The 26,863-nt window shown below is 37.8% G+C and overlaps 2 protein-coding genes across 6 annotated transcripts in view; both read right to left on the reverse strand.

Annotated features, from left to right (window-relative positions):
* Positions 1–20,281, reverse strand: part of LOC125504585 (octopamine receptor beta-3R-like) — a 71,334-nt gene extending 51,053 nt beyond the window's left edge. The window contains exons 1-2 of the mRNA XM_048666802.1: positions 20,074–20,281; positions 9,844–9,940 (exon numbers count right to left, since the gene is read on the reverse strand). The gene's annotated coding sequence lies outside the window, so the exon portion shown is untranslated. The remainder of the gene's footprint in view (positions 1–9,843; positions 9,941–20,073) is intronic.
* A 2,522-nt stretch (positions 20,282–22,803) lies between these two features.
* The window catches only part of LOC109545476 (kelch-like ECH-associated protein 1), a 10,377-nt gene continuing 6,317 nt past the window's right edge, over positions 22,804–26,863 (reverse strand). For 4 of the 5 annotated variants that reach the window (XM_019916198.2, XM_019916201.2, XM_019916200.2 and 1 more), the window contains 9 exons: positions 25,989–26,102; positions 25,614–25,928; positions 25,260–25,538; positions 25,016–25,207; positions 24,745–24,956; positions 24,460–24,665; positions 24,233–24,406; positions 24,091–24,180; positions 22,804–24,031 (listed from right to left, as the gene is read on the reverse strand). In XM_019916198.2, the coding sequence (XP_019771757.1) occupies positions 23,892–24,031; positions 24,091–24,180; positions 24,233–24,406; positions 24,460–24,665; positions 24,745–24,956; positions 25,016–25,207; positions 25,260–25,538; positions 25,614–25,928; positions 25,989–26,102 (1,722 nt within the window). In that variant the 3' untranslated portion in view covers positions 22,804–23,891. Of the gene's footprint in view, positions 24,032–24,090; positions 24,181–24,232; positions 24,407–24,459; positions 24,666–24,744; positions 24,957–25,015; positions 25,208–25,259; positions 25,539–25,613; positions 25,929–25,988; positions 26,116–26,863 lie in introns of all 5 variants that reach the window. The other variant, XM_019916202.2, reaches the window with a different exon arrangement.

Raw genomic sequence — 26,863 nt, forward strand, 5'->3', positions numbered from 1 at the left:
GTCTGGTTTTCGTAGTGATTTTGGCAAGCCGTTAATTTTTAATGCTTTTTGTGACGCAAAGTCTCTTCTATACGTTGAGGAAGTTTTGATTTTCCATCATAATCAGGCATTTTTTTACAATTTTTCAAAGTGGCGTGGCTGCTTTCGCCGGCCGGACCTTTGCATTTATTTGCTCTGTAACCTTCCGAATGATCAACTCAGTTGTTGATGCATTTTTTGTTATTATGTATTTTAAAGACAGTTTCAATGTTCGGTCGCTTTCAAGGATTTTTTGACAATTTTGCAGATTTGCGCTTGGTTTTCCGGCTTGCTTTTAGAGGACCGAGTTTGCCATTTATTTATCCAGAAAGTGGCTTTTCACTGTGTGAGATAGGGAAAGTTATGTCCCGCAACTACCAAAAGTTTCTAATTTCAGTCATCATCAGGCAATTTCCAAGATTTTTTAAATTGCATGTGATTTTCGCAAATATTACGTAGTTTGACATTTATTCGCTCAAGAACGTACAAAGCTGAAGACTCGATTTTGCATTGCATTTGTAGAACGAACAGCTTTTGTGTAGCTTACACAAAAGCGTTCAAGCAAGCCACCTCTGAGGATGCAAGCCACTTGTGCTTGCGAAACATCAGGAAGAAATTTCATTTTATGACGGCCTAAAAACCAGAAAAAATATTTGTCTTCTTATTAGTTTTTCCTCGAACCGAAGTACACCAAAGCATAATGATCCTTGCCGCATCCGAGCGCTTCCTTGAACTGAAATTCTGCTCGCCAGAGGATCTAAAAAACATCCCAGTATGCCATTCCCCGAGTACTTAATAAAATCATGTCAGGGCTACTCTTTACTTAAGCATTGAGACGCCAATTTTCCGTTTTATTCTGCATGTCACATTAATTTCCCGGAATTATTTCAATGAGGAACTTTACACAAAAGCCTGGCGCAATAATGGACGGTTCATTATTTCCTCAAATTAGGCTCATTTGCAGAAGGTTACCTAATTAGCTGCCAACAATATTAATTTCACTCCTCGGCCTTCTTCTTTGCGTCTCTAAATGCAGTTTCAGCTCCCCAACTAGCACGGGGATTCAGACACAATGGCCGGTCGTAGCTAAGCTTCAGTTGCAAGTATTTAATCAGTTGTGCTCGTTTGTTCATCGGAAAAATTCGGCCAAAGCCGAATTCTACTGATTTTGGCTTGAATACTTAAAGATTTCCCTTTTCTGCCGAATCATTCAGTAGAATCCCAATCCTAGACGTTCGCCCTGTACAATTATGAAGAAAAATGCGTAACAGTCGAAGTTATTTAGAGCTGAATATCCGAACAAAATCGTCACTCCTCTAATTAAATTAGTGAAATTAGTGAGCGCCTTAAAAGGCGCAGCTTGGGACGTTGATCGGCGTAAAAAATTCATGTAAAATAAGGATATGCTTTTCCTGAGACAGTCCGGAATTTTAATCAACCCAACTTGTCCCTCTGAAATATTTCCTTCCATTTTTTCGACGTCTCGCATTTTTCACCTAAATAATGCCAATCGATCATAAATTCCTCAAGAAATTTCGAAACCTGCGTGCCAGAATGTTTTTCCTTTTCGTATGTCGCAAGGAAAGTCGTTGTTAACGCGGGCAGTTTTTGTTTAATTAATAAATACTGGTTAAGGTTAAATAACGAGCGGGAGGAGAATCTACTTGCCACACTAAGAGGATTTATTGTGTAAATCCTAGTCGAATTTGCACACTTTGGAATTTTTCGGGGTTTTGAAACAGAACAGCGTTTATTTTTTGTAGCTTTTCTTCCCCATCCCTGCGGCGTTTTTGTAGACACAGTGATTTGCAACCGTTTATCCGCTTGTAACAACGATTCAACCTACACAAATTCCAAATGTTGTTTCCCAATGCGGCTTTTCCCAATTTTCCAAGGAAACCGAAAATATTTCCGTATTACTCAATGTAGCTTTCGTGCAAAACCAGCCGAAATTTAAAGCTTTTTCTTGGGCACAATCATTCAATCGGCTTTATCCGGTCGAGTAGCGGCCTCACTTAGCTTTAAATTGACTTAAAATAATCACCTCCACCCGCCAATCAACTAATATCGAATCGTTTTCCGGTGGGTTTAACCGCGGTCTAAACACCTCACAGTTAATTAACTGGAGATGTTATCGTCGATTCAACAATTAAAATGAATTAAACACTCAATAAAGCGCCGAGATGGATGCAGCCGATTAAGGGAAAGCCTGAAAATTTCTATTCCGATTCGATTAAATGGGAAAGGTGTAAATAATCTAAGCACTTTGGAAGCCACTTTGCGCTCAGAATTGAATAGAGTCTCATCTGAAGACTTTCAGAATCATGAGTCGCAGATGCCTGAACCAGGTGATTTTGTTCGCATAGGTTTGTGCTAGTTTGGGCTAATTTAGTTTAAACTAATGGGTTTTTCGGGGCGTTTTACGAACGACGGCTTAAAAAACCGAAAAACCCATTAGTTTCAAGGAATGGCCTCGAAAGTCTATCTCTGTTGATGAAACTTGATGTTTAAGTTAGACCGGGAAGGTGAATCATTGCCTAATCCTGCAATTTATTTGATTTGTGTTTAACTAGAACCCAACCTTTTTTATAAGAGCCAATTTAATTGGTTGTGGGATTTAAATGTTTTTCCTGTTTTCTTCTGGGCGAGTTCGGCGACGCCAGAATGCACACAGCAAATTTGTCTATACCTGTCCTTGTCGGTGCGGCCGCACAGCGCAATAAACAAAGCGAGACAAATTGATGCTCCAGCTGCGTTTCTCTTGCGTCGGAATATGCCTGTTCTTGTCTGCAGCATTGCGTCAAACCGCCAAAGTGTTGCAAGGGCATTGCCAAACTGCCCTGGACCTGATTTTGGTTGCACTTTTAGTAATTTTTAGGCTGTTTTAGTTTTTTTGAAAAAAAATCAGTGTTTATTATTAAACGGTTTTTTTTTATTAAAGAAGCGATTAGCACTAGTATGACCATTAAAGGCTCATCGTTACAATTAAAATCCAGGAGGAAGCAGTTCAATAATCGATAGACTTTCGAGGCCATTCCTAATTTTGTACTTGGAGATTTCATGTTCAAATTTCGGCTTTTAAGTGAAAACCGCCGGAATTTTCTCTAAAATGAAAGGGATTTTTGGACCCTAAAAACTTTTTATTTTCTCAATAATGTTTCGCCTTCTGAATCCGTTTGAAAAAACAAGCCGCAAATTGGGTCAAAACCAAATTTTTTAAGCAACTGATTTTATATTTAAATGCGTCGCATTCAACTTCAAAGTGAATATGCCGAAATTATATTTTGCTTTTCTATTATTCAGACTGGGCGAAGTTTTTGGAGGTCCGAATATGAATGGAATACCAAACTTGCAATTATGTTGGCTGGTGTCGGAATTTCGCTTGGAATAATCAAAGGCAAATGCGGCTCAATTGAGTAGAAATGCCGAATTAGTGAGTACGAGGCTGAAATTGATGGCAGAAAAGCAGGAGTTTGTATGAATTTCTGAAATACTCTTAATAAAACGACTATTTTCAGAGGTCAAAAGGGAAAACTAACTAATTTGGCGGAATCAAAACAGATGGACTTTCGAAGCAATTTCTTGAAACTAGTGGGTTTTTAGGCCGTCGTAAAATGGAAGGTCTTCCTGACGTTTCGCAAGCACGAGTGGCTTGCATTGCATTGAGAGGTGGCTTGGTTGAACGCTTTTATGTAGCTTACAGCTACAGCGTAGGGGGTTGGATAATGAATGGTAGATTCCATAAATATAAATGTTTTCCCAATCGTAAGTTACGGGTTTTTTAAGCGAGCAAACATCAATAAACCCGGCTAAATAAAGGCACTCCGACTGGTTGTTTTCATAGAAATACACACAGTGGAACAAGGATTATTTACTCGAGGGAATTTTTCCCTTTTTTAACCCACAGGGATTATTCAACCAATTCAACCAATGAACCAATTCAATAAGAGATAGTAACTGTGTAAGCGTTCAAGCAAACCACTTCTGAAGATGCAAGCCAGTCGTGCTTGCGAAACGTCAAGAAAAAATTCTACTGAACGACGGTCTAGAAGCCCGAAAAACCCATTAGTTTCAAGGAAAGGCCTCGAAAGTCCATCTCAAGCCGCTCAGTCTAAAAAATACTAAAAGTTCAACCAAAATCAGGTCCAGGGCAGTTTGGCAATGCCCTTGCAACACTTTGGCGGTTTGATGCAATGCTGCAGACAAGAACAGGCATATTCCGACGGGAGAGAAACGCAGCTGGAGCGATCAATTTGTCTCGCTTTGTTTATTGCACTGTGCGGCTGCACCGACAAGGACAGGGATAGACAAATTTGCTGTGTGCATTCTGGCGTCGCCGAACTCGTCCAGAAGAAAACAGGAAAAACATTTAAATCCCACAACCAATTAAATTGGCTCTTATAAAAAAGGTTGGGTTCCAGTTAAACACAAATCAAATAAATTGCAGGATTAGGCAATTTGATTCACCTTCCCGGTCTAACTTAAACATCAATTTTCATCAACAGAGATAGACTTTCGAGGGCATTCCTTGAAACTAATGGGTTTTTCGGCAAGCACGAGTGGCTTGAACAGTGTAAGCGTTCAAGCAAACCACTTCTGAAGATGCAAGCCAGTCGTGCTTGCGAAACGTCAAGAAAAAATTCTACCGAACGACGGCCTAGAAGCCCGAAAAACTCATTAGTTTCAAGGAAAGGCCTCGAAAGTCCATCTCTATTGATAATTTAGTTAGTTATTTGATTCAATTGAAAATGAATTTTGCCTGCAAATGTGCGCAAATTCAACAGTTTCAATTCCTTTTGGTTAAATCTTGAACGTCCCTAACGAAACAAGCGTCCATTCTGTTCAATTGCAGAGTGTCTAGAGTTCACAAAACAGTTTCGCCTCGAGTGGCAACTCGAAAGGAGATCGTGAAATAACATTTCTAGGGATATTTGCGCTTGAGACAATCGCTTTATTTGCATCATTGTGACTTGTGTATATTTTGCCAGATAGCGACTATTTGACAGAGGCTGAGGCGAAACCATCCAGTTTCGGCTAACAATTTGAACGCCACGTCGGGTCAGCGATTTCCTTCCGGAGGCGAAAACGGCCATTGTGGGTAGTTCAGCAACATAAACCCGATAAATGGACCACTTTGTTTCGATTCGAAATTAACTGGCACTTTGCTGCTTATTCCACTCCCAATAAAGTGGACTTTTGCGCGACTAACCGCTGCCGGAAGTAGCCAGATGAATATGCAAAATTCGATTAGTTTATTTTAATTCTGACCAGATAAATCCACATTGCCAAACGTCTGTGGGAAGCCGATGGGGCAGAGTGGAATAAAAGTCATCCCATTAGCGGTATTAGACTTATTAATCGAATTACGGATTTTACGGTTGACGTCAATTCATTTAATTTCCCTTCGACGGTCGAGAGAGGAAAATTGCCGATAAGTATGGCAGGGGTACGAAAAACCCCAAACCACTCACTTTGTGAAAACATTTTGGGACTTGAACATTGCCGCTCAAGGAAGAGTTTGCAGCAGAATAGTTTGAGCCAAACGGAGTCTTCAAGCACATTTGTTAAGCGTTAATCCGCAAATCCGACCAACGCGTTTAACAATGTCGCTTGTAGGATTATCCCAAACCCCCTCCCGACGACTTTCGCCTTTTGCTTTTGGGCTTTTGGTGTTTTCTCGACTCCCCAACCACTATGCCACATGTCGCACCTGCCAGCAGGAATCGTATTGATTCGGAGACGGAGCAGGAAGTTTCCGTTAAAGTTAGTTAGCAACACGGCGGGATAATTTAATATCCTTCCTGCAAACCTTCTATTTGCAGCCATTTCAAAAGGAAGTTTGATGGTGCGGATTGAAAATCTATGCTACAATTAGGAGCAGAGCTGGAAGTTGGTTTGAAAGCAACAGACGTTTGTTAGACGACCGGTTTTTCCCGCGGGAGACTCTTTTGCGACTGATGGGGCGAAGCTTCACATGAAATAGCGTCTGATTATTATACAATCCTCTATATACAAGCGACATTTGAAAATTTTTGGGTGAATGAATGAATGGCACAATTTTGAAGATGGCCAGCAAAAAAGCACAAAAAGTTCAGGTTTAGTTGATCAGGACTGATGGGTTCGAAATCGCTCCGTGAAATGCTTGCTTGGGACATACGAGTAGGCAAAATCCTGCAGTTTCGATAGAGCGTCTCATAAACGGTTTTTCCCCAGCTAATGTTGAGTTCACATGCGAGTTTCCGCACTATGCAATTTACGGTGTTTGGGCCGTTTGGGAAATTTGATTTTTTTGATAGAAGATCGATTTCTAGCAAAAAAGTCAAAATTTCACCTGCGAGTTTTTGACTGCTTTCGACCCAAGGAGCTTCTAAATTACACAAATTTACTTTGTTTTGGGGCTTATGAAATTTCTAGCAAAAAAATCGAAATTTTACATGCGAGTTTTCGACTGCATTCGGCCTAAGGAGCTTCCGAATTTTACAAACTAACTTTGTTTGGGGCATTTTGAGAAATTTTAATTTTTCCCAAACATCGACCTTTACGTTATGAAATTGTCAGCAAAAAAATCGAAATTTCACATGCGAGTATTCGACTGCATTCGGCCTAAGGAGCTTCCGAATTTTACAAACTTACTTTGTTTGGGGCATTTTGAGAAATTTTAATTTTTCGAAAACATCGACGTTTACGTTATGAAATTTTCAGCAAAAAAATCAAAAATTCACATAAGAGTTTTTGGCTGCTTTCGATCTAAGGAACTTTCCAATTATGAAAATTTACGGTGTTTGGGCCATTTTGAAAAATCTGATTTTTTCGAAAACGTAGACCGCAACCTTATGAAATTTCCAGCAAAAAAATCAACATTTCAGATGCGAGTTTTTGACTGCTTACGATCCAAGCAGCTTCTCACTTATGCAAACTTACTTTGTTTGGGGCATTTTGAGAAATTTTATTTTTTCCAAAAATATCGATCTCCACCTTATGAAATTTCTAGCAAAAAAATCAACATTTCACATACGAGTTTTTGGCTGCTTTCGATCTAAAGAACTTTCCAATTATGAAAATTTACAGTGTTTGGGCCATTTTGAAAAATTTGATTTTTTCGAAAACGTAGATAAACTTATAAACTTTCCCGCAAAAAAATCAACATTTCACATGCGAGTTTTTGACTGCTTTCGATCCAAGAAGCTTCTCAATTATGCAAATTTACTTTGTTTTGGGCATTTTGAGAAATTTGATTTTTTTTAAAACATCGATCTCCACCTTATGAAATTTCTAGCAAAAAAATTTTACATGCGAGTTTTCGACTGCATTCGGCCTAAGGAGCTTCCGAATTTTACAAACTTACTTTGTTTGGGGCATTTTGAGAAATTTTAATTTTTCGAAAAAATTGACCTTTACGTTATGAAATTGTCAGCAAAAAAATCGAAATTTCACATGCGAGTATTCGACTGCATTCGGCCTAAGGAGCTTCCGAATTTTACAAACTTACTTTGTTTGGGGTATTTTGAGAAATTTTTATTTTTCGAAAACATCGACCTTTACCTTATGAAATTTTCAGCACAAAAATCAAAAATTCACATACAAGTTTTTGGCTGCTTTCGATCTAAGGAACTTTCCAATTATGAAAATTTACAGTGTTTGGGCCATTTTGAGAAATTTGATTATTTCGAAAACGTAGACCGCCACCTTATGAAATTTCCAGCAAAAAAATCAACATTTTACATGCGAGTTTTTGACTGCTTTCGATCCAAGGAGCTTCTCAATTATGCAAACTTACTTTGTTTGGGGCATTTTGAGAAATTTTTATTTTTCGAAAACATCGACCTTTACCTTATGAAATTTTCAGCAAAAAAATCAAAAATTCACATACGAGTTTTTGGCTGCTTTCGATCTAAGGAACTTTCCAATTATGAAAATTTACGGTGTTTGGGCCATTTTGAGAAATTTGATTTTTTCTAAAACGTACACCGCCACCTTATGAAATTTCCAGCAAAAAATCAACATTTCACATGAGAGTTTTTGACTGCTTTCGATCCAAGAAGCTTCTCAATTATGCAAATTTACTTTGTTTTGGGCATTTTGAGAAATTTGATTTTTTTTTAAAACATCGATCACCACCTGATGAAATTTCTAGCAAAAAATTCGAAATTTTACATGCGAGTTTTCGACTGCATTCGGCCTAAGGAGCTTCCGAATTTTACAAACTTACTTTGTTTGGGCCATTTTGAGAAATTTAAATTTTTCAAAAACATTGACATTTACGTTATGAAATTGTCAGCAAAAAAATCAAAATTTCACATGCGAGTTTTCGACAGCATTCGGCATAAGGAGCTTCCGAATTTTACAAACTTACTTTGTTTGGGGCATTTTGAAAAATTTTATTTTTTTCGAAAATATCGATTTCCACCTTACGAAATTTCTAGCAAAAAAATCAACATTTCACATACGAGTTTTTGGCTGCTTTCGATCTAAGGAACTCCCCAATTATGAAAATTTACGGTGTTTGGGCCATTTTGAGAAATTTGATTTTTTCAAAAACGTAGACCGCCACCTTATGAAATTTCAGGATAAAAAATCAACATTTCACATGCGAGTTGTTGACTGCTTTCGATCCAAGGAGCTTCTGAATTATGCAAACTTACTTTGTTTGGGGAGTTTTGAGAAATTTCATTTTTTTTCGAAAACATCGATCTCCACCTTATGAAAGTTCTAGCAAAAAAATCGAAATTTCAGATGCGAGTTTTCGACTACATTCGGCCTAAGGAGCTTCCGACTTTTACAAACTTACTTTCTTTAGGGCATTTTGAGAAATTTTAATTTTTCGAAAACATTGACCTTTACGTTATGAAATTTTCAGCAAAAAAATGAAAATTTCATGTACAAGTTTTTGGCTGCTTTCGATCTAAGGAACTTTCCAATTATTAAAATTTACGGTGATTGGGCCATTTTGAGAAATTTGATTTTTTTAAAACGTATACCGCCCCCTTATGAAATTTCCAGAAAAAAAATCAACATTTCACATGCGAGTTTATGACTGCTTTTGATCCAAGGAGCTTCTCAGTTATGCAAATTTACCTTGTTTTGGGCATTTTGAGAAATTTGATTTTTTTTTCAAAACATCGATCTTAAGAGAGTAGAAAGTGAGAGGCTTAAATGCGAAATTTTAGGCGATTGTCTGAAGCAATTCAAAATACCGCTGTATAGCCTTCGGGGCAAAAGATCGGAAAAACTGCATTTCACTAATTAAGTTTCTTCCCACATTCCCAACTTCGAAAGAATTAAAAACAAAAATTACTAGTGGTAAAGTGGGAAAGGCGAACTTTTCTTAGCCCATGGCTTGATAACATTAAGAGGAACAACGACTGGTTATTATGTTTTAAAATAAAACCGTGCACTTTCCTGCTATTTGATATGTTCGAGGAAAATTCCAACTGGAGCGTCTAGCCAACACTTTATAGCGCTCCAACTTCAATTTGAGCCGAAATGCAAGTAAGAACATTCTATTATTTGTACGTTTTATTTGGAATTCATGCAATAACTTCCACGAGCGCATTTCCATATTTCCGCTGGTGGTTTCACGATTAATGTTCAGAATAATTTCGAAAAATTGCGTGTCATTCAGGTCGTTTGCGCTTGATAACTTCATTATATTTCCTCTCTCTATTGGGAAATACTGCGAATAGCTCTTTTTATACTTTTGGCGGTTGCCTTTATTATAAGCCTGATATGTACTTAATTTACATTCGGCATTGTGCTATAGAGGACAGTTATTAAGGCTCCTACTAGATTTGGAATATTTTTTGGAATAATCATAGTTAGACTCACCTAAGGAAAACGAGGCCGGATTAATCACCATATTGAAGCAGTTCGAAGACGCCTGAACGCTAACGAGCTGGAAAGTCCTTTGGAAGGATTACAGAATCTGAAAAAGACATCCTGAGATAATTCCATTGAATAATAAATGGGATCTAAAGCCTTAAACTCCCACAAGGAAATTAGAAAGGATAAACTTCTAGAAGAGTTTTCAAGCGACAAAAGCGTCTATTGCAACTGAAATCTTTTGTGGTTTTCTTTCTCTTTATTTCAACTGGCGCTGCATTCCGCGCTTGCTTACCATGACGATTGCAAAGAATTTTTGAAGAAAAAGATCCTCGGAGATTTGCCTAGATGTCTGATGGATTTTTCTTCAAGTTTGGGCCAAAAATTGGAAAATTAGCGCCCCGTTTTCCATTCCTTTATATGCATATTGATCGTGGCTACTGATGATAATCCCGATAGATTAACGAACACAAACGCATAGTGGACAATGGCTCAATCAGGCCTCCAGAGCCGGTGAAATGCCGTTTGCACATTGTCGAGCAAATGCAATAATTCGGCCCCGATATTAAAGCTTTAACAGCCATTAAAGAGCCACAATAAGCCTAACACGATATTTATAAAAACATGTAAATAACTGCTAGTTCATGTTGGAAATTGGACCTCAAAGGATATAATCCGTCAGTAGCCGCAACATTTCCCAAATAACATGCTTAAGACAAAATTGCTTTATTCACCATCTTGCTTAAGACAAAATCGCCCAGTACCAGTTGTATAGTTTTCGCTGGCGCAAGCATTTTCATTTGAGATTTTTCACTCATTTAAGGACGATTCACTTATGAGAAAATTAATCATAATTCCAGACCCGATGCTAAACGTGTTTATGGAACAACAAAGTAAAACTAAGTCCTCAAAGGATGCTATCTTGACATGCTGCCGTCAGTATGCTTAACACACATCCCAAGAACCTCCATTATGAGATTAGTTAGCGAGTTTGAACTTGGTATAAACTTAATGCTAATCCTACATGGTTGTTGCTGTGTCTATTTACGTAGCTGGCGGTTTTCTCTGGTTTGGACATCCAACAGGGGCCAGAAATTATTAAAAAATATGTGAAATTTCGACGAAAAAAAGACAGTCTGTTTTTAGGCCGTCGCTTTCCAAAAACTCACCAGTATCAAACAACTGCCGCGAAGCCAAACTCTTTAGATATTTCTTCTAACTTGCATATTTTTGCATATTTTTTAATCAATCTTCAGTGTTAATGTTGCTCATTCTAATAGTGTTTATTTGGTTCACTCTGTTCTCGCAGCGCTCTCATAAATTACAAATAAATCAAATTCATTCCTGAGTTTCAGTCATTTATTGTCTCAATTTATCAATCAAAATATGTTTCGGTGTATTTTTCCACCATCATCACCAACATTTTACATGCGAGTTTTTGACTGCTTTCGATCCAAGAAGCTTCTCAATTATGAAAATTTACTTTGTTTTGGGCATTTTGAGAAATTTGATTATTTTTGAAAACATCGATCTCCACCTTATGAAATTTCTAGCAAAAAAATCGAAATTTTACATGCGAGTTTTCGACTGCATTCGGCCTAAGAAGCTTCCGAATTTTATAAACTTACTTTGCTTGGGGCATTCTGAGAAATTTTAATTTTTCGAAAACATCGACCTTTACGTTATAAAATTTTCAGCAAAAGAATCAAAATTTTACGTACGAGTTTTTGGCTGCTTTCGATCTAAGGAACTTCCCAATTATGAAAATTTACGGTGTTCGGGCCATTTTGAGAAATTTGATTTTTTTTAATACGTAGACCGCCACCTTATGAAATTTGCAGAAAAAAAATCAACATTTCACATGCGAGTTTATGACTGCTTTCGATCCAAGGAGCTTCTGAATTATGCAAACTTACTTTGTTTGGGGAGTTTTGAGAAATTTCATTTTTTTTCGAAAACGTCGATATCCACCTTATGAAATTTCTAGCAAAAAAACCGACATTTCAAGTGCGAGTTTTCGACTGCATTCGGCCTAAGGAGCTTTCGACTTTTACAAACTTACTTACTTTAGGGCATTTTGAGAAATTTTAATTTTTCGAAAACATCGACCTTTACGTTATGAAATTTTCAACAAAAGAATCAAAATTTTACGTACGAGTTTTTGGCTGCTTTCGATCTAAGGAACTTTCCAATTATTAAAATTTACGGTGTTCGGGCAATTTTGAGAAATTTGACTTTTTTAAAACGTGGACTGCCACCTTATGAAATTTCCAGAAAAAAAATCAACATTTCACATGCGAGTTTATGACTGCTTTTGACCCAAGGAGCTTCTGAATTATGCAAATTTACCTTGTTTTGGGCATTTTGAGAAATTTGATTTTTTTTGGAAAACATTGATCTTAAGAGAGTAGAAAGTGAGAGGCTTAAATGCGAATTTTTAAGGCAGCAACAACGCTACACATAAAAACTGATGATAGTGGAAAAATACACCGAAACGTATTTTGATTGATAAATAGAGACAATAAATGACTGAAACCCAGGAATGAATTTGATTTGGAATTGAAACACAGTCAGGAAAGTATATACAATTACAAATAAAAATAGAGAAAAACTCTGGTGTTAATTGTAGTTTAAAATGTGGCAGACTTAAATTAGACGCTAACAAAGACACTTACAATACAAAGCATAAAAATAGCACAAAGTGAGTTGAGTGCATAACAATATTTTACCGGAATTTACATAGATTTCGCTTTCGCCAGGCGGAGTCTTTCTTTTAGAAACGGTTTAAAATGGACATCGCGGAGCTGGAAAGTTTGCAATTTTATCGCTTTATATTTAAATTGATTCAACCCGCATAGAACTGCTTCGTCCAGCTGAATTTTGCGGTAAATTTGCCAACGGGAAAAATGCATTACGACTTGGGCTCTTCTGCGGTTGAACCAAAAAATCATCGCATTCAACCCTGACTTTGAGCCATTAATGGATAATGGAAAAATATACTACACCGATCGGCTCTTATTCTCGGTGTTCGTGTGGATGGCAATTAGTGGCGAAATTGCTGATTACTGTACAATGGATTATTAGGTCGTTGTAGACGTTAAATGATGAGCGGAACGTTGTTCCACTCCTACAAAATTTGTCAAGAAAAGTGTATTGTCGATAAAAAATACACCGAACTTTGCGCAAAAACAAACTTCATCTCGCCAAACTCAAGTGGTCTTTATTAGCCTTTCATATCACCCTCAAGCTGGAGTTTTAAGGAAACTTTTCCCATCTCTGGAATATTTATGCCTCATAACCGTCTTTGTGACTTTATTACGGCCGTTTTCGCATTTAAATATGAAAGCACGAATCCGTTCTTACGGCCTCAGGTGAACAAAAAGCAACTGAACCGTTAAAGCGGTTTAGTTAATTCCACTAAACCTCGATAAAGGGAATATAATGCGTTCGAAAAACCACCGCTCTCTACCTAAACGATACTGCTAGATTTCGATTGGGTTTTTCCCCCATTTCTTTGGCGTTTAAGTGATTTTTTTGGTTGAAACTGTCGTGGAACATTATTGAGGAAATTGAGAATGAGGAAGCTAAAAATGACTGGATTTGTGTCTTTGATTTGATAACTGTTGACCTGAAGAACTGCCGAACTTTGTGGAAGCAAAAGTTGAAATTCTAGTATAAAAATTTACTAAAAATCGAGGAAAGGAAGACAAAATTTGATATTTGCAACACTAACAGATCGAAAGTTTCCCCTTTATCTAACAGCATTGAAAAAATTCTTCTAATTTGGCTGTATTGAAAGGAACAATTTTTTACATGCAACCTGCGGAAAATTATGAAGCAATTATGAACCAAATTCTGCGATTTTAGACTTAAACTTAGACTTAAAGACTCGCCAGAAAGAGAAGAAACTTGTGAACAAATTGAAGCTCACAACACTAATAGAGGAAAAACGCTCAATTTTCAATGATGATTTTAAGGGAGAATAGTTGAAATTCTCAAACTGGGCTGCAACACCCATAGAAAGTTGTTGGGGTCACTATTTCATTTTTTCCGGAAAACCAAGCTTCTTAGGGAAAAATGTTGCTCTTTATAAAATCACCGGAATTTCGTGCAAAATTTTTTGAAAGCGTTAGAACATGGTTTGAAAAAAGGCGAAAAAAACTTTTTGTTTAAAAAAAATCAATTATCTCCTAAACTGCAAAGTGCATAAAAACGAGCTAAGAAGAATTTTTCATTTTTCTTCTAAGATTTGGGATCCCATAAGAGTCTGCAGTACGTTTTTGGCTTTTTTCGGAAGACTTCTGCACTCTTGGAGGCACGTATTTTGTCCATATCTATCTGTGCAGGAAAATTTTGGAGATTCTAACAACATTTTCTGGACAAAATTTCGGTGGGTATAAGGATTCTACACAAATTTCATTGTTTGATTTTTTTACTCGAAAACCAAGTTTTCTAAGGAAAAATTTTGCTCTTGATAAAACATCCGCAATTTTAAGAGCGATAGTGGGATTTTTTCGAAAGCATCAGATTTGTTGGAAAAAGTTTAGAATCCACTCTAACTAACGGTTTTTGCAGGAAAATTTACTTAGGAAAAAACGAGTCGGAAAAAACGGTTAGAGGAAAAATCTGAAAAACATTGTTCGGACTTTCCGGTTTGTTTGGGCCAGTTTGGCAGCTGTTTCTCAAAAAACCACCTCCAGCGCAGCCACTCCTGCTTGCTAAACATCAGAAACCTGGCATTTTTCGCGAAAATTCCCCAATTTAATGCTCCTGCAAAAGCGATTAGACCGAACAGACTTCAGTCTATAGACGTCGCAAAGAAACCGCCGTTTATACGCGCCAGACTGGCTAGTTAAAGCTTGGAAACTGATCCCGACTAGTTCATTTAAATTTCCACAGCATTTTCCGTTCGCCTTGGAACAAAACGCTTTGTTGCCTGGTGAAAATACAAGAAATTTCAATTATGCCCGCAGGCCATTAAAGCGAAAAGCCTGATTTGCGAGATTGACGCCACCACAATACTGCCAGCCACAAGGCGTAATTATTCAGGGAAGGGACTGTCGATTTCGTGATTTTAGTGCAATGAATCGGCCAGCAAAACACAAAAGTTTCCCCCAGCCTTTAGCAGCAAATAATTTACCCAACGAGCTCTTTAAATCGGTTTCAAACACGCAAAAGTCTTCGAACCGGCCAAAATATACATAATAACATTGCTTCATGCAGCGCCTAGTCAAGTTACTTAGGACTTACAGCAGGAATTTGCCCGGTTTTCCTGTAACTAAGTTTTCTTGGGGCGTCTTTTTAAACCCAATATTCTGGGTAGAAAGTCGCAAAATTGGAAACATCAAGCACAGTTAAACGGGCTAATAAATTAGTCGGAATTAGTTGGAAAGTGGCACGAACGCTCCTTCAAGCGCTTTTCTGCGAAACACTCCGGAGGAAAATCAATGGGCGCTGTTAAGCTGTTTCTTCAAATTAAGAGTTTAATGAAGAAGAAACCGTTTGAGTCTTAAATATTTTTTCTTCAAAGGTACTTTACCTAAAGGTGGAACGAACACAGTGGAAACTCGCACAACTCGGACAATCAAATGCATTTGAGTCGCCACAGCAGATGCGGAACAGAAACCAGAGAATCCTTTGCATGGAAGAAATCGCCGTGTAGAATTTCAAGTGCATGCAAAACTACAGGGTGGATCAGAGAAATCCATGTGCACTAAGCAAGTGCGTTTAAGGCCGAGTCATTGAAACAAAAAATGTTCAGTTGAGGCTCCCAAAGAGAAAAAAATCATTTAATTTAGCTCTCGAAACCTAGAAGCTTTTCAGCCAAATTTAAAGCCACTTTCTCTCCTGGAACGATCCAAGTAAATTCGCAGTAGAGTGCTCGAGTGTTCCCCGTACAGGAACTAAAATGAGGGTGAAAATCCCTACACATTGACTGTTAGACGATTTTTGCTAAGCCCGCCTACAAAATAAGGCAAATTGATTTAGCGGCATCGATAGGTTGAGCATTGTTTTTCTTCGACTGAATATTCCGGGAATCCGCCCGGAATGGAATATTCGCCCCTCGGAGGATTTGAGAAAATCGCGGCGCCGGCGACGAAAATACAAGGAAAGGTCAATACTTCGGAAGCCAATTTTGAAACGGATTCTTGACTTTTATTTACTTTGCAAAGGGAAATAGTGCTGAATAGTATTAAAGTAGATTAGGCAAATAATGGCAGCCGATTCAATGTGGCTTTGGACCTTTCTTGTGCTAATTTTATTTTTTTCAGCGCTACTGAAGAGTTGAAGCGGTTAATGAAACTGAAAAATCCTGTTTCTGTTCAAATTTTAATAGACTTGAAACGTCTCTCGGATGAATGTCGGCAAAAAGGCCATTAAACCGACTTGGAATAACGACAGGGCAATTTGCCGCTAAAGTACAAAAATGAGGAAAAGGAGCTAAAAATTTTATATAAACCGTCTGTCTGTCTCGCGAGGGAAATTCAATTTCCCCGTAGAGAAGTGCAATGTGAGTTAATGAAATTTTAGAACCAATTTTATCGGATGAGATTACAGCGACATTAGATCGTTGCGAATTCCACTTGAGATGCTCCTTTAAACTTGACCCAATTTTTTTAACGCAATCATCCTGATCTATTAATTTGAGCTGAATCATTCAAGCCTTTCACAGACCTTCTGATTATTTTTTATAAACTTCTTTTTGGGTATTTCGCCATAGTAGGAGTAGGAGAGAATAGGAGCACTATTTATCAATCTGTAATAAAAGACGTGAGGAAATTCTGTCTTTTTTAAAGACAAAAATTTTTGAGGCGAAATACCCAAAAAGAAGTTTGAAAAAAAATGAATCCGCCTCAACAATATCGAACTTATCTACCTTCTGATTAGTTGCATTCTGCTTTTCTAAATCTTTTGGGCGAAAATGCAAACGTTAAATCCAAAGCACTAAAAGGAAATTGGGCAATTCTTAACTAGGAAAACTGTCGATTTTTACTGCACAACTCTCAATGTTGTTAAGGGTGGAAATGCCAACATTGAAACTCTCGGAAGTTGATCAGTTTCGATTATCTGGAACCGGTGAATTTCCAGCACGCGAAATTGAACTTGGAACATCAACGAAAATCCAGATAAAATGGATTACGCGGGTGGAATTATGCCGGAGCGAAGTTATCGAGAACCGTGCATATGCCCGAAATGCGTTTTCCTCACTGCCCTATTTGGTAGATAAAAGGTGTTAAGCCGAGCCGAAAAATCCCGATTTTCCCCTAATCTAATCTAAGAGAATTCGAGTTCAGCCCGTCAAGTGATTGATTGAAGAACGACAAATTCCCCTAAATCATCAACGCTAATGTTGTCTAAGGCGCAATCTTTTCAGCGAATAAAAAGAAAATTCACTCATTCCTGGAATACGCTCGTTCCCTTTGAGCAAATTCATTAGGGCATTATAAAGGAAAGTGGTACAAGATAATGCAGCTTCGCTTCTTTTAAGCACACAATCGCTTGAGCAGTTAAAGAAGATTGGATTCAAGCAGCTCTTTAACGAAAAAAGAAGTGTGAGCTACATAAATCGGGAGATTTATTTTAAGGAAAACCTTGTTTCGTAAACATTTTTGCCAACTTATACCAAGAATGTAAACTTTCCAAGTCCGTTTCATCTAAATCAGTAATTGGGCGTCTTCGCTGTTTTGAAGCCGACTTGAGGCCCTCATTTAATTAAACTTTCATGACAGTAATGAATGATTTCAGAGCGCAAAACCAGTTAATTTTTAATTTTAATTCGATTCAGCTTTGCATTGAGGAAAAATGCGCTTTGTATCTAACGAATGCGATTTGGTTGCCATCGGTACCAGCATTATTCTTGATTATTGAAAATTAATCAAAATTAATTTCAATTTATTAGTGAAGTTTATTGTGTGACTGCGGGTGTTGTAGGGAATAATGCAGGCTTTGCATATAGAGAGCACTTTATTTGCGCGGTTTTGTTGATTTCCAATTTGCAAATAAAACATTTGCTAATTTTACAGTTCAATCCGCCGAATTGAAGGTGGGCTGTAAAAATTAGCTTAAAAATTGTTCGCTTTTGAATAATCGAAATATTATATAAAAATGAATTCTGATGTATTTTCCTGTCTGCGTGTACTTGTTATGATATTCCTATCTTTTCTGGGTTTCAGTCAAAGTGTAAAGTAAAATTTTTTGAAACATCGTTTATTTCATTACGTTTCGGCGAGACAACAGCRCCATCATCAGATTTAAAATTTTACACAAACTWATGATTGGTAAAAATCAACGTCCTTTTATGTCTTCACCTTCTTGAAAATCCGCAGATTTGATGGTTTTTGACGAATTTTTGTCCGTAACCCTCTCACTTGCACTGAAACTTGCAACTGCACAAATTTGAAAAAATCATAATTCGAAAACCAAAAAGCGGGAAAGACTTTTCTTCAAACTTGTCAAACGCACCCTCGTTGCTTCAAATGTTACCAAGTTAGTGTGAAAATCCCCAGATTTGCCGATTTTTGACGAATTTTTGTTCGTGGGACACTCTTTTGCACTGAAACTTTCAACTACACAAATTGCAAAAAATCATAATTCAAAAACCAAATAAGGGAAAAAAAATTGGTTAAAACTGATTCAAAGCACACTCATGGTTTCAAACGTTGCCAAACCTGTGTGCGAATCCCCAAATTTGCTGATTTTTGACGAATTTTTGTCTGGACCCTCTCACTTGCACTACAACTTGCAACTACACAAATTTAAAAAAATCATAATTCAAAAACCAAACGGCGGAAAAACTTTTCCTTAAAATCCGTCAAAAGCACACTCGTTGCTTCAAACGTTGCCAAACTTGTGTGCAAATCCCCTGATTGGCTGATTTTTGACGAATTTTTGTCCGTAACCCTCTCACTTGCACTGAAACTTGCAACTGCACAAATTTGAAAAAATCATAATTCGAAAACSAAAAAGCAGGAAAGACTTTTCTTCAAACTYGTCAAMCGCACCCTCGTTGCTTCAAATSTTGCCAAGTTAGTGTAAAAATCCCCAKATTTACCGATTTTTGACGAATTTTTGTCCGTGGGACACTCATTTGCACTGAAACTTTCAACTACACAAATTGCAAAAAATCATAATTCAAAAACCAAAAAACCTTCTTGAAACCTTTTCAAGACCAAGAAGGCAGACCTTTGCAAAAAGGGGAAGACCTAAAAGGACGTTGATTCTTACCAATCATGAGTTTGTGTAAAATTTTAAATCTGATGATGGCGCTGTTGTCTCGCCGAAACGTAATAAAATAAACGATGTTTCAAAAATTTTTAGTTCACGCTTTGACAAGATCATAAAAATTAATTAGTGATGGTGGTGGTCAATGCATTGAAACTGGTGAGTTTTTCGAAGATATTTGCTGCGTCGAGCAAACGACGATCTAAAACTCCAAAAAGCCCATCAGTTTTATGTAGAAGCGTGCAACAAAAAAAGTGAAAATTACATCGTTGATTCATTCTGTTGAATTTAGAACACTGTTGGGCAAAAACGGATAAACCCATTAATTGAAGCTTCATTAAACGACAAATACTGGGAGCAAATATTACAAAAAAGCCAGAAATTTACTGAATGTAATGGGGCATAATTGAAAAAAGCTTTAAATGCAAATTTGGCAGTGGAATTTGTAGATAAATTAATGTTATTGAATTTATGCATCACAAATTAAGCTTCACTCAACTGTAGCTGAAAAGTTCAATTCGATTTGCAGTAGTCGCATAAGCCAAAGAGCAACACGATTAAAACAGCAAATAACAGTAATTTTATATTCAAACATCTGGCCAACTAAATACGCTATTGTAGGTAATTGATTTTTTGCGCTTACATTGATAAATAAATGATATTATCGACACCCTCATAGATGTATCAGTGAGTAGATATCTGAAATGGGCGTCTTTTGGATGGGACAACTTGAAAATGCAACTGAATTTTTGGAAAAATGTCCTAAAAGATGAAAAAATCCTCTATTTCATCCAAGACTGTGAGGTATCGGGAGAAATGCTTCCATGCAGTGGAAAACTGAACTCTCTGGATCAAATAGTTCTGGAACCACAAAACTGAGCCCAATTTTGCCTAATTGTGTGTCAAAAACGAACCGCGCCAAAAAATAACCAGAAATATTCGGGTCGAAGACAAGGAAAACAACTGTAAAGCCCAGATAAAAATGAGTTTTAAACCCATCAAAAATGCACTTACTTTGCGAGTTCTTCTGGTAGCTTAACAATCATCCTAACCGACACACAGTCACACTAATCGATGTGAGGACGTGAATTTTCACACAAAAAGTGCAAAATTTGGGGTTGAAATTACATCACCTGGACAAATGTTTATGGGGCGCTTGAGCGAAAGAATGAAACTGGAAAAACGGACGTCGCTGATGCGGAAACGAGCGTCGCGACCTTGACGTCCGTTATCAGACTAAGCGGCGTCGAGATGTTGGAAGTGGCGTCTAGAGGAGCCGCGATTGCGCCAAAGGGTTAACATTAGAGTGGTCGAGATCGAATGTTTATTTTAACCGGTGTATCTGTTTACCTAGACAACATTTTCGGATGTTTTCCACAAAACTTTGAGCCCGGAAAATCCATTAATCCTGGGACGAAAATTCCAGCTGAGAAAGTTGAGCGGCGATGTGGATAGACAACAACAGAAATCGCGCAAAATTCACTTTATTATGTAACAAATCGGGTGCAGGCGAATTCTATGAACAAAATGAAAAATAATGCAAAAAACTGATCAAAAAGCTTGCAAATTTCACTCCAAACATGAAACCTAAACTCCTGATTAATAGCTTTAACACGACGGAATTTTCTTGCATAGTCAAAAATCCATATTTTTTCAATTTCAAAACCCGCTAAAAAAAGTTACTGCGGCTTTTCAAAAACGCTGTTAGTTTTTACAAGGAATTAAAAAGCAAATTTTGTCACTCATCAATAACTTTCAAATTCAATACTAACATGCAGAAGTCGAAAGCGTTTTTGAAAATCTGGCAAAAGATAGATGCGAAAGCTCGTGTGAAAATCGAGTTAATCATTCCGTCGCTTTCAATGATGCGGGTAGAGAAAAACATTCAAAAATCCTGGTCTGACTTGAATGTGAGTCTGGATTTTAGGCCTCTTTTGCACAAAATATCAAGCTGTATGAACTTGAAGTTTCGCAAAAATGGAGCAAAGGTCTGATTTGAGAGCTCGTATGAACGTCAAGTTCCGTCGCTCGTAAGTCTGAAGCATGCAGATTTTCATGAAAATTGAGCAAAATATTGATCGGAAAGTTAGTATTTAATTTAGCATTTAAAAGTCGCCCCATGAACGGCGATGTTTGCTTACCTTTACCCGAGAAAGCAACTTCGCTTACGCTAAATATCCAAACCAGTTCGATCGCGGACTGGAAATTTCTAGAAAATCATCAATAAGAAAAAAACCTGAAATCAAACAGCGAGTCTTACAAAGGGCGACGAAGCGAACGATTATATCATTATGTAAGTTCTGTAGCTCGGTGGGTTTTTCTGTGATAAACACCTAAATTTCGCATGAGTTTTATCGGAAAGCTGAAGATTTAGGCAGTCTATTATGGGCAAGGGACTGAATCGGTCGTCGGTTTTTTGTTCATAAACGGGATAAAAGCACTAATTTAATGCCCTTTAGGCACGTACGGTCGATCATCTTACCTGTTAATTGCTGACTGAAATCCACATTTATTTTCAACTTCGCCTGGATATTTATTGTGTGTTCAAGTGGAGGTGGTTCATGGAGGATGGGGCGCCAGTTTACAGACAGCAGGTAAGAAGGATTATTTTTGTTTTATTATTTTTAATTACTTTGGGCAAAGCGATTCGCGTTAGGAATTTTCAGGGCCTGTAGATGCAGAATCTCGAATCTCTATAGTAAAAGTATAAATAATAAAGCATTTTATTCAATAAAAATGTTATAAAAAGAAATTGGTTTGTTTCAATTGAGATCCCGATGTTAATGTTTTGTAAAGACTTTTAAAGAGGTGCAAGTCCTCTTGAAGTTGTTAAGATCTTAAATGTTGCAAATGCAAAACCTTAAATATCTTCAAATTAAATAAAATACGCCGACAGCACTTTCAAAGAAAACTGCTCAAATCGATTAAGCAGCCACCAAAAGTGGCAAATTATTAAAGCAAACAGTATGATTGGTCATTTGAATATACAATTGCGATATTCACTCAGCAACATTAATAAAATCTCATTTTGGAAATGTATTCAAATGGGCTTTAACTGGCGAAGTTGGGACCTCCAAAGCTCTGATTGGTTCATACATTTGAATTAGACTCATAATTTACTAATAACATTGACCCCTCGCCTGAATATTCACAATATTATAAAAATTCCGTTGTTTTCACAGATCAATAAATCGATAAATTATTTAGCATTTCCTGCACTTTGATATGCAGTTTCCATTTCGATTAACCTACCCTGACAATCTAGTAATGAACCTCCAAACTCCATTAAGCGGATTGTTCGGCTATTTATTATTAATATGCGACCCAATGGAACCTTCCATTCGTACCGCCTAGGGACTGATTTTTCTCTTCCCCTGTCTCTAGAGGCATCGACACTCACATATGTACAAATAAAATCGCTGAAAAACTACCAGCTAAATGAGTGAAGACAAACTGCAATTCCGGCATTCCTAAAAAATCGAAACAAATAATGAATAATAAATGAGAGCGGAGTGATTTAAATATAAACTTTTCGCGAAATTCCGCCGCCTGATTTGAATCTCAATGTTTAACATTTGCAATTCCACTTCCAAAGTTCGGCTTACCGATAACGAAGTTTTGGTTTGTCAATTTCGTTTCGCGAAAGCTTTCCCTTTGAGCACTTACCGGAAATTTGTATTACAAAACACACAATAGTGCAGCCCTTGGAGGTTTTTTTTGAGTGCTAATCACTAATAAAAAAAGTACAAAATACGGTATTTTATTATAAAACATTTGCTAGGCATGTATTAAAAATATACCATTCATATTCTCTAAGTATATATGTACAATGTTAAGCTACTTACACTTCAATAACTTAAGCGTTTCAAAAGTAGGCCCTTTTATAATATCCAATCAAACGAGATTTTTTTTGTAATGGAGTGTGTATTCATCAAGGGGATATAAAATTAAACCATATAACCTTGATCAACACACACTCTATTAGAAAAAAATCTCGTTTGATTGGATTTTTTTCAGTGTGTACACACCTGCTTCCTCACTTTTTTTGTGTCCTCGTGCTGTGGAAGTACACGAGATAGGAGAGTAAAGGACTAGGAATATTTGATAGAACTTTGTAACTTTCCTCAGCATAAACGCAAGAAAACCTATAGAAGCCAAATGCAACGTGAGTCTTAGAAGAATTTGCATATAAAACAATAATACAAATGCGTAAAGCGCCAGATCATCATTCGCGACCCGCGCGAGTGGGAGGCAAATTAATATTAAATCTGAATTTCCACTAGTGTATTCTTCGAATACACTGAATAAACTACACAATGGCACGTACAAAGTAACATACATTAAGGCGCCTCTACTAAGGGAGACCCAAATATAATGACGCCCAATACCATAATATAAATAAGGTTTATCAGTCAACATATGTATGTTAATGATCAAGCAAAATCGGATTTTCACAAGGTATTTTGGAATGTTCTGCATAATAACTAATCGTTAGCAAGTTTACATTCTTGTACTAGAATATCTGGAATAGAAGGGGGTACTCAGCCCGTATTGATTAAGTTCGAGATGGAAAAAATAAATGCATTTCAAGAATGGGAAAACTATTTCGAAACCTACCTAAAGCCCAGCGCAAACTGGCCCACTCAATTCCTCACTTTCCTTATTTCTTGATCACAGCCCTATTTTCCCATAGTCAGTGCTAAAATCTAGCTAACCCTAAAGCACATATCATTTACGATTGTCAAATTTCGCTTAGGTAAAGATTGTACAATTCACGATTTGTGATGGTATAAAGTGCACCACAACTCAGTCTATGTCCAGCTACTGACCAGCTACTTGTAATAAGACGTTGAAGGTGAACAAGAAGATGGCGCGCCAACAGCTAAACTAGGCTCTGTTTCCATCAGGAGCCCTCTTTCCTGAGTATTACAATTGCTTCCATAGCACACGGCACTAGCGTGCCCTGAACGACCTGATTTAAAAAAAATTGTTAAATGACAAACGGGTCTGGAAATTTGAAACATTCCTCACCTGAAGGCAAAGGTATTCCTTCCGTCCACGTATCTGTCGTTGGATCGTATATTTCCACGTCTTGAAGAAACTCCTGCCCATCATACCCGCCTGGGAAGCAAAAAAATCAGCGCCTCAAAGCAGGGAAAATAACGCCGCTTACCCATGGCATAAATGCGTCCATCTAACACAGTCACACTGAGCGCACTCCTTTGGATTTTCATACTAGACACAAAGTCCCACACTTGCTTCTCAGTGTCGTACCTCTCAACAGTGTTCAGCTGCAACCCGTTGTAGCCTCCTATCACGTAAATGTACTTGTCCATGGCGCAGACACCTGAAAAGAGTCGTTGATGCAGTTGTTGAACGCCCGCCCAAACTGCTTCGTACCTGCGCCGCTCCTCTCGGTGTACATTGGGGGAATCATGGTCCATTCATCATTCTCCGGATGGTAACACTCCACTGAACAGTGCCGAATTGTACCATCAAATCCTCCAATCGCATACAGTAATCTATTTACGACGGCTACGCCTACAGCCAATCTGGCATAGTGCATCGGTTTTACTACAGTCCATTTGTCCATTTCAGGATCGTAACTATAAGGAACGGAGGCGAATTTCAGTCCAGAGCTAATTAATCAGGCAAAATGCCTTCGGCCTAATTCCGCTTCCTTACCATTCAACAGAATTGTGATATTTTGTGCATTCGCCGCCGCCCACCGCGTATAGTAAGCCATCCATAACGGCGACTCCCACACGGTTTCGTGGACAGGACATGGGATGGCAAGGCATCCATTCGTCCAGTATCGGGTTGTATCGATCCACCCAATCTGAATCGTAGCTGTTTCCTGGCGTGTTGTTCCGGCCGCCTACTGCATAAAAGTGTCCCTAAAAATCGATAGAACTTCGAAAAAACCACAACACCTATGGGAGAAAACACAGCATACCTTGAGGAACGCGCAACCTAAGCCCGACCGTGGAACAATCAGCCTATCCAACTTGATCCAGGTTTTATCATCAATATTGAAGCCTTCTAGAATATCCAAGGACTGCTTGAAATAGCCGCCGGCAACATAAATCACTCTCGGAATATTGGGAGTTCTTTCTTTGACGGCAGTGCGAACGTGTAGTGTTAAATCCTAGAACAAGCCCGTTTGTTCCTGCGCTTGCAAAGTCCAGTTAAGGTTTCACCTTGAATATTTTAGTTAAATACTCCTTGCAGGCCGGAGTCTTCTTGATCACATCGCACTTCTGGATCTGGTCGTTTAAGAACTTTGGCGGCAAAAACTGGCACCGTACGGCGGACAAAATGTCCTCCATTTTCCGATTGCGGGTGTCTTCGTCGTATTTGATCCATTTGAGCACCGCGTTGTAAACCTCCTTTTCGTCCTGCACATTGAGCTCGTCTTTCCTGATCAGCTGGATGAGCTGATTGGCACTTAACTGAAGAAACTCCTCTTCGCGGCAGATCTGCACAGTTGATAAGCAATAAGTGAGCAAAAATTGTTTTTTTTGGACAAACAGGTTGAATTGAAAACAACTCACTTGAATAAATCGCCTTTCAATGTATTGGTTGGCTTTCTTGGATAGTTCCAGACAACCGTGTTGTTCGGCAAAATGGGCTATTCCAATCGCATTGCTCGGGTCCAATTGGCGTTCCAGAAAATCGCAACAGGCTTGAATCACATTGGGCACTTGTAGCATGGTGGCAGCGGCCAGTAGTTGACAAACAGTATTTTCTGTGACTCTTATGCGTCCAGTGTACATAAAACTAATCAATTTATGCATCGCCGTCGGCGATATTCCTTGCAATTTTACTCTGGACATTTCGCATTCCTTTAATCCTCCTGTGAACATTGCCTGCAAGAAATTACCCACTTTTTCTCCCCAGTTTATTGTGTTATAAGCAACGATTTATACCTTGAAGTATGGGCTAGCTGCCGCTAGTACGACTCGATGGGCATTGTAATGTTCGGCCCCCACTTCCAAAGTAACGTCCGTGAGCATCTGATGGCTCCTCATCATGTCCATTGCCTGCAATTTCGAACTTTTTTAAGTTGTTTGTGAATTTGCTTAGCTTACAAAACCTCTGGCCAATGGCGGATTTCTCCGTTTTTGCAAATAATCGATGAAACCTTGTTTCAGCCCTCTAGTTTTTGAAGAAAATTGAATCATAAAAACCAGTAGAAAAGTTGACCGACGCAACATCTAAATTATTTAGACACAATTCCGACGATTAGCATAAGCATGTGCAATTACATTAAGTAAATACTTTGAAATACGGCAAGTCATCGGTTTAAATAGCACGTCGGTATATTATGTTTCCACACTAGGAAGTTAAAAGCCGGGTTGGTAATTGAAAATTTCCATCTAACATTATAATGGAAATTGGTTCGGCAACCAGTGATATGATGATTATAACAATAGTCATTATTGATGATGATGAGAAATTATTAAGTATTTAGACATGCATTTCATTCCTTCAGGCGTGTGAAATGTAATTGAACTGCAAAAGTCGTTCAAACCATCATTAAAACACGCAACACTCTTATGATTGATTAATGCGTGTGTCCAGAAAAGATCTTCAAATGCTTTTTTATTCGAATGAATCAAAAAGTGCCATTTTGCGAACAGAAGCGATGATCAAAAAGAAGCCCTTTTCTTTAGCGTTCATTTGTTTTACTTTTACGCACGGACTTTAAGTAAATGTGACACTTTGAACTTGCCACTGTCATTATATATTTTTTAGTATTTTTATTTAAAAATAACCGAAATGCTTTTTTAAGGAATTACGT

The sequence above is a fragment of the Dendroctonus ponderosae genome, unplaced genomic scaffold (genome assembly GCF_020466585.1).
Source record: "Dendroctonus ponderosae isolate FM_Combo_2020 unplaced genomic scaffold, Dpon_F_20191213v2 Dpon_F_20191213_5, whole genome shotgun sequence".
Taxonomy (NCBI): Eukaryota; Metazoa; Arthropoda; class Insecta; order Coleoptera; family Curculionidae; genus Dendroctonus; species Dendroctonus ponderosae.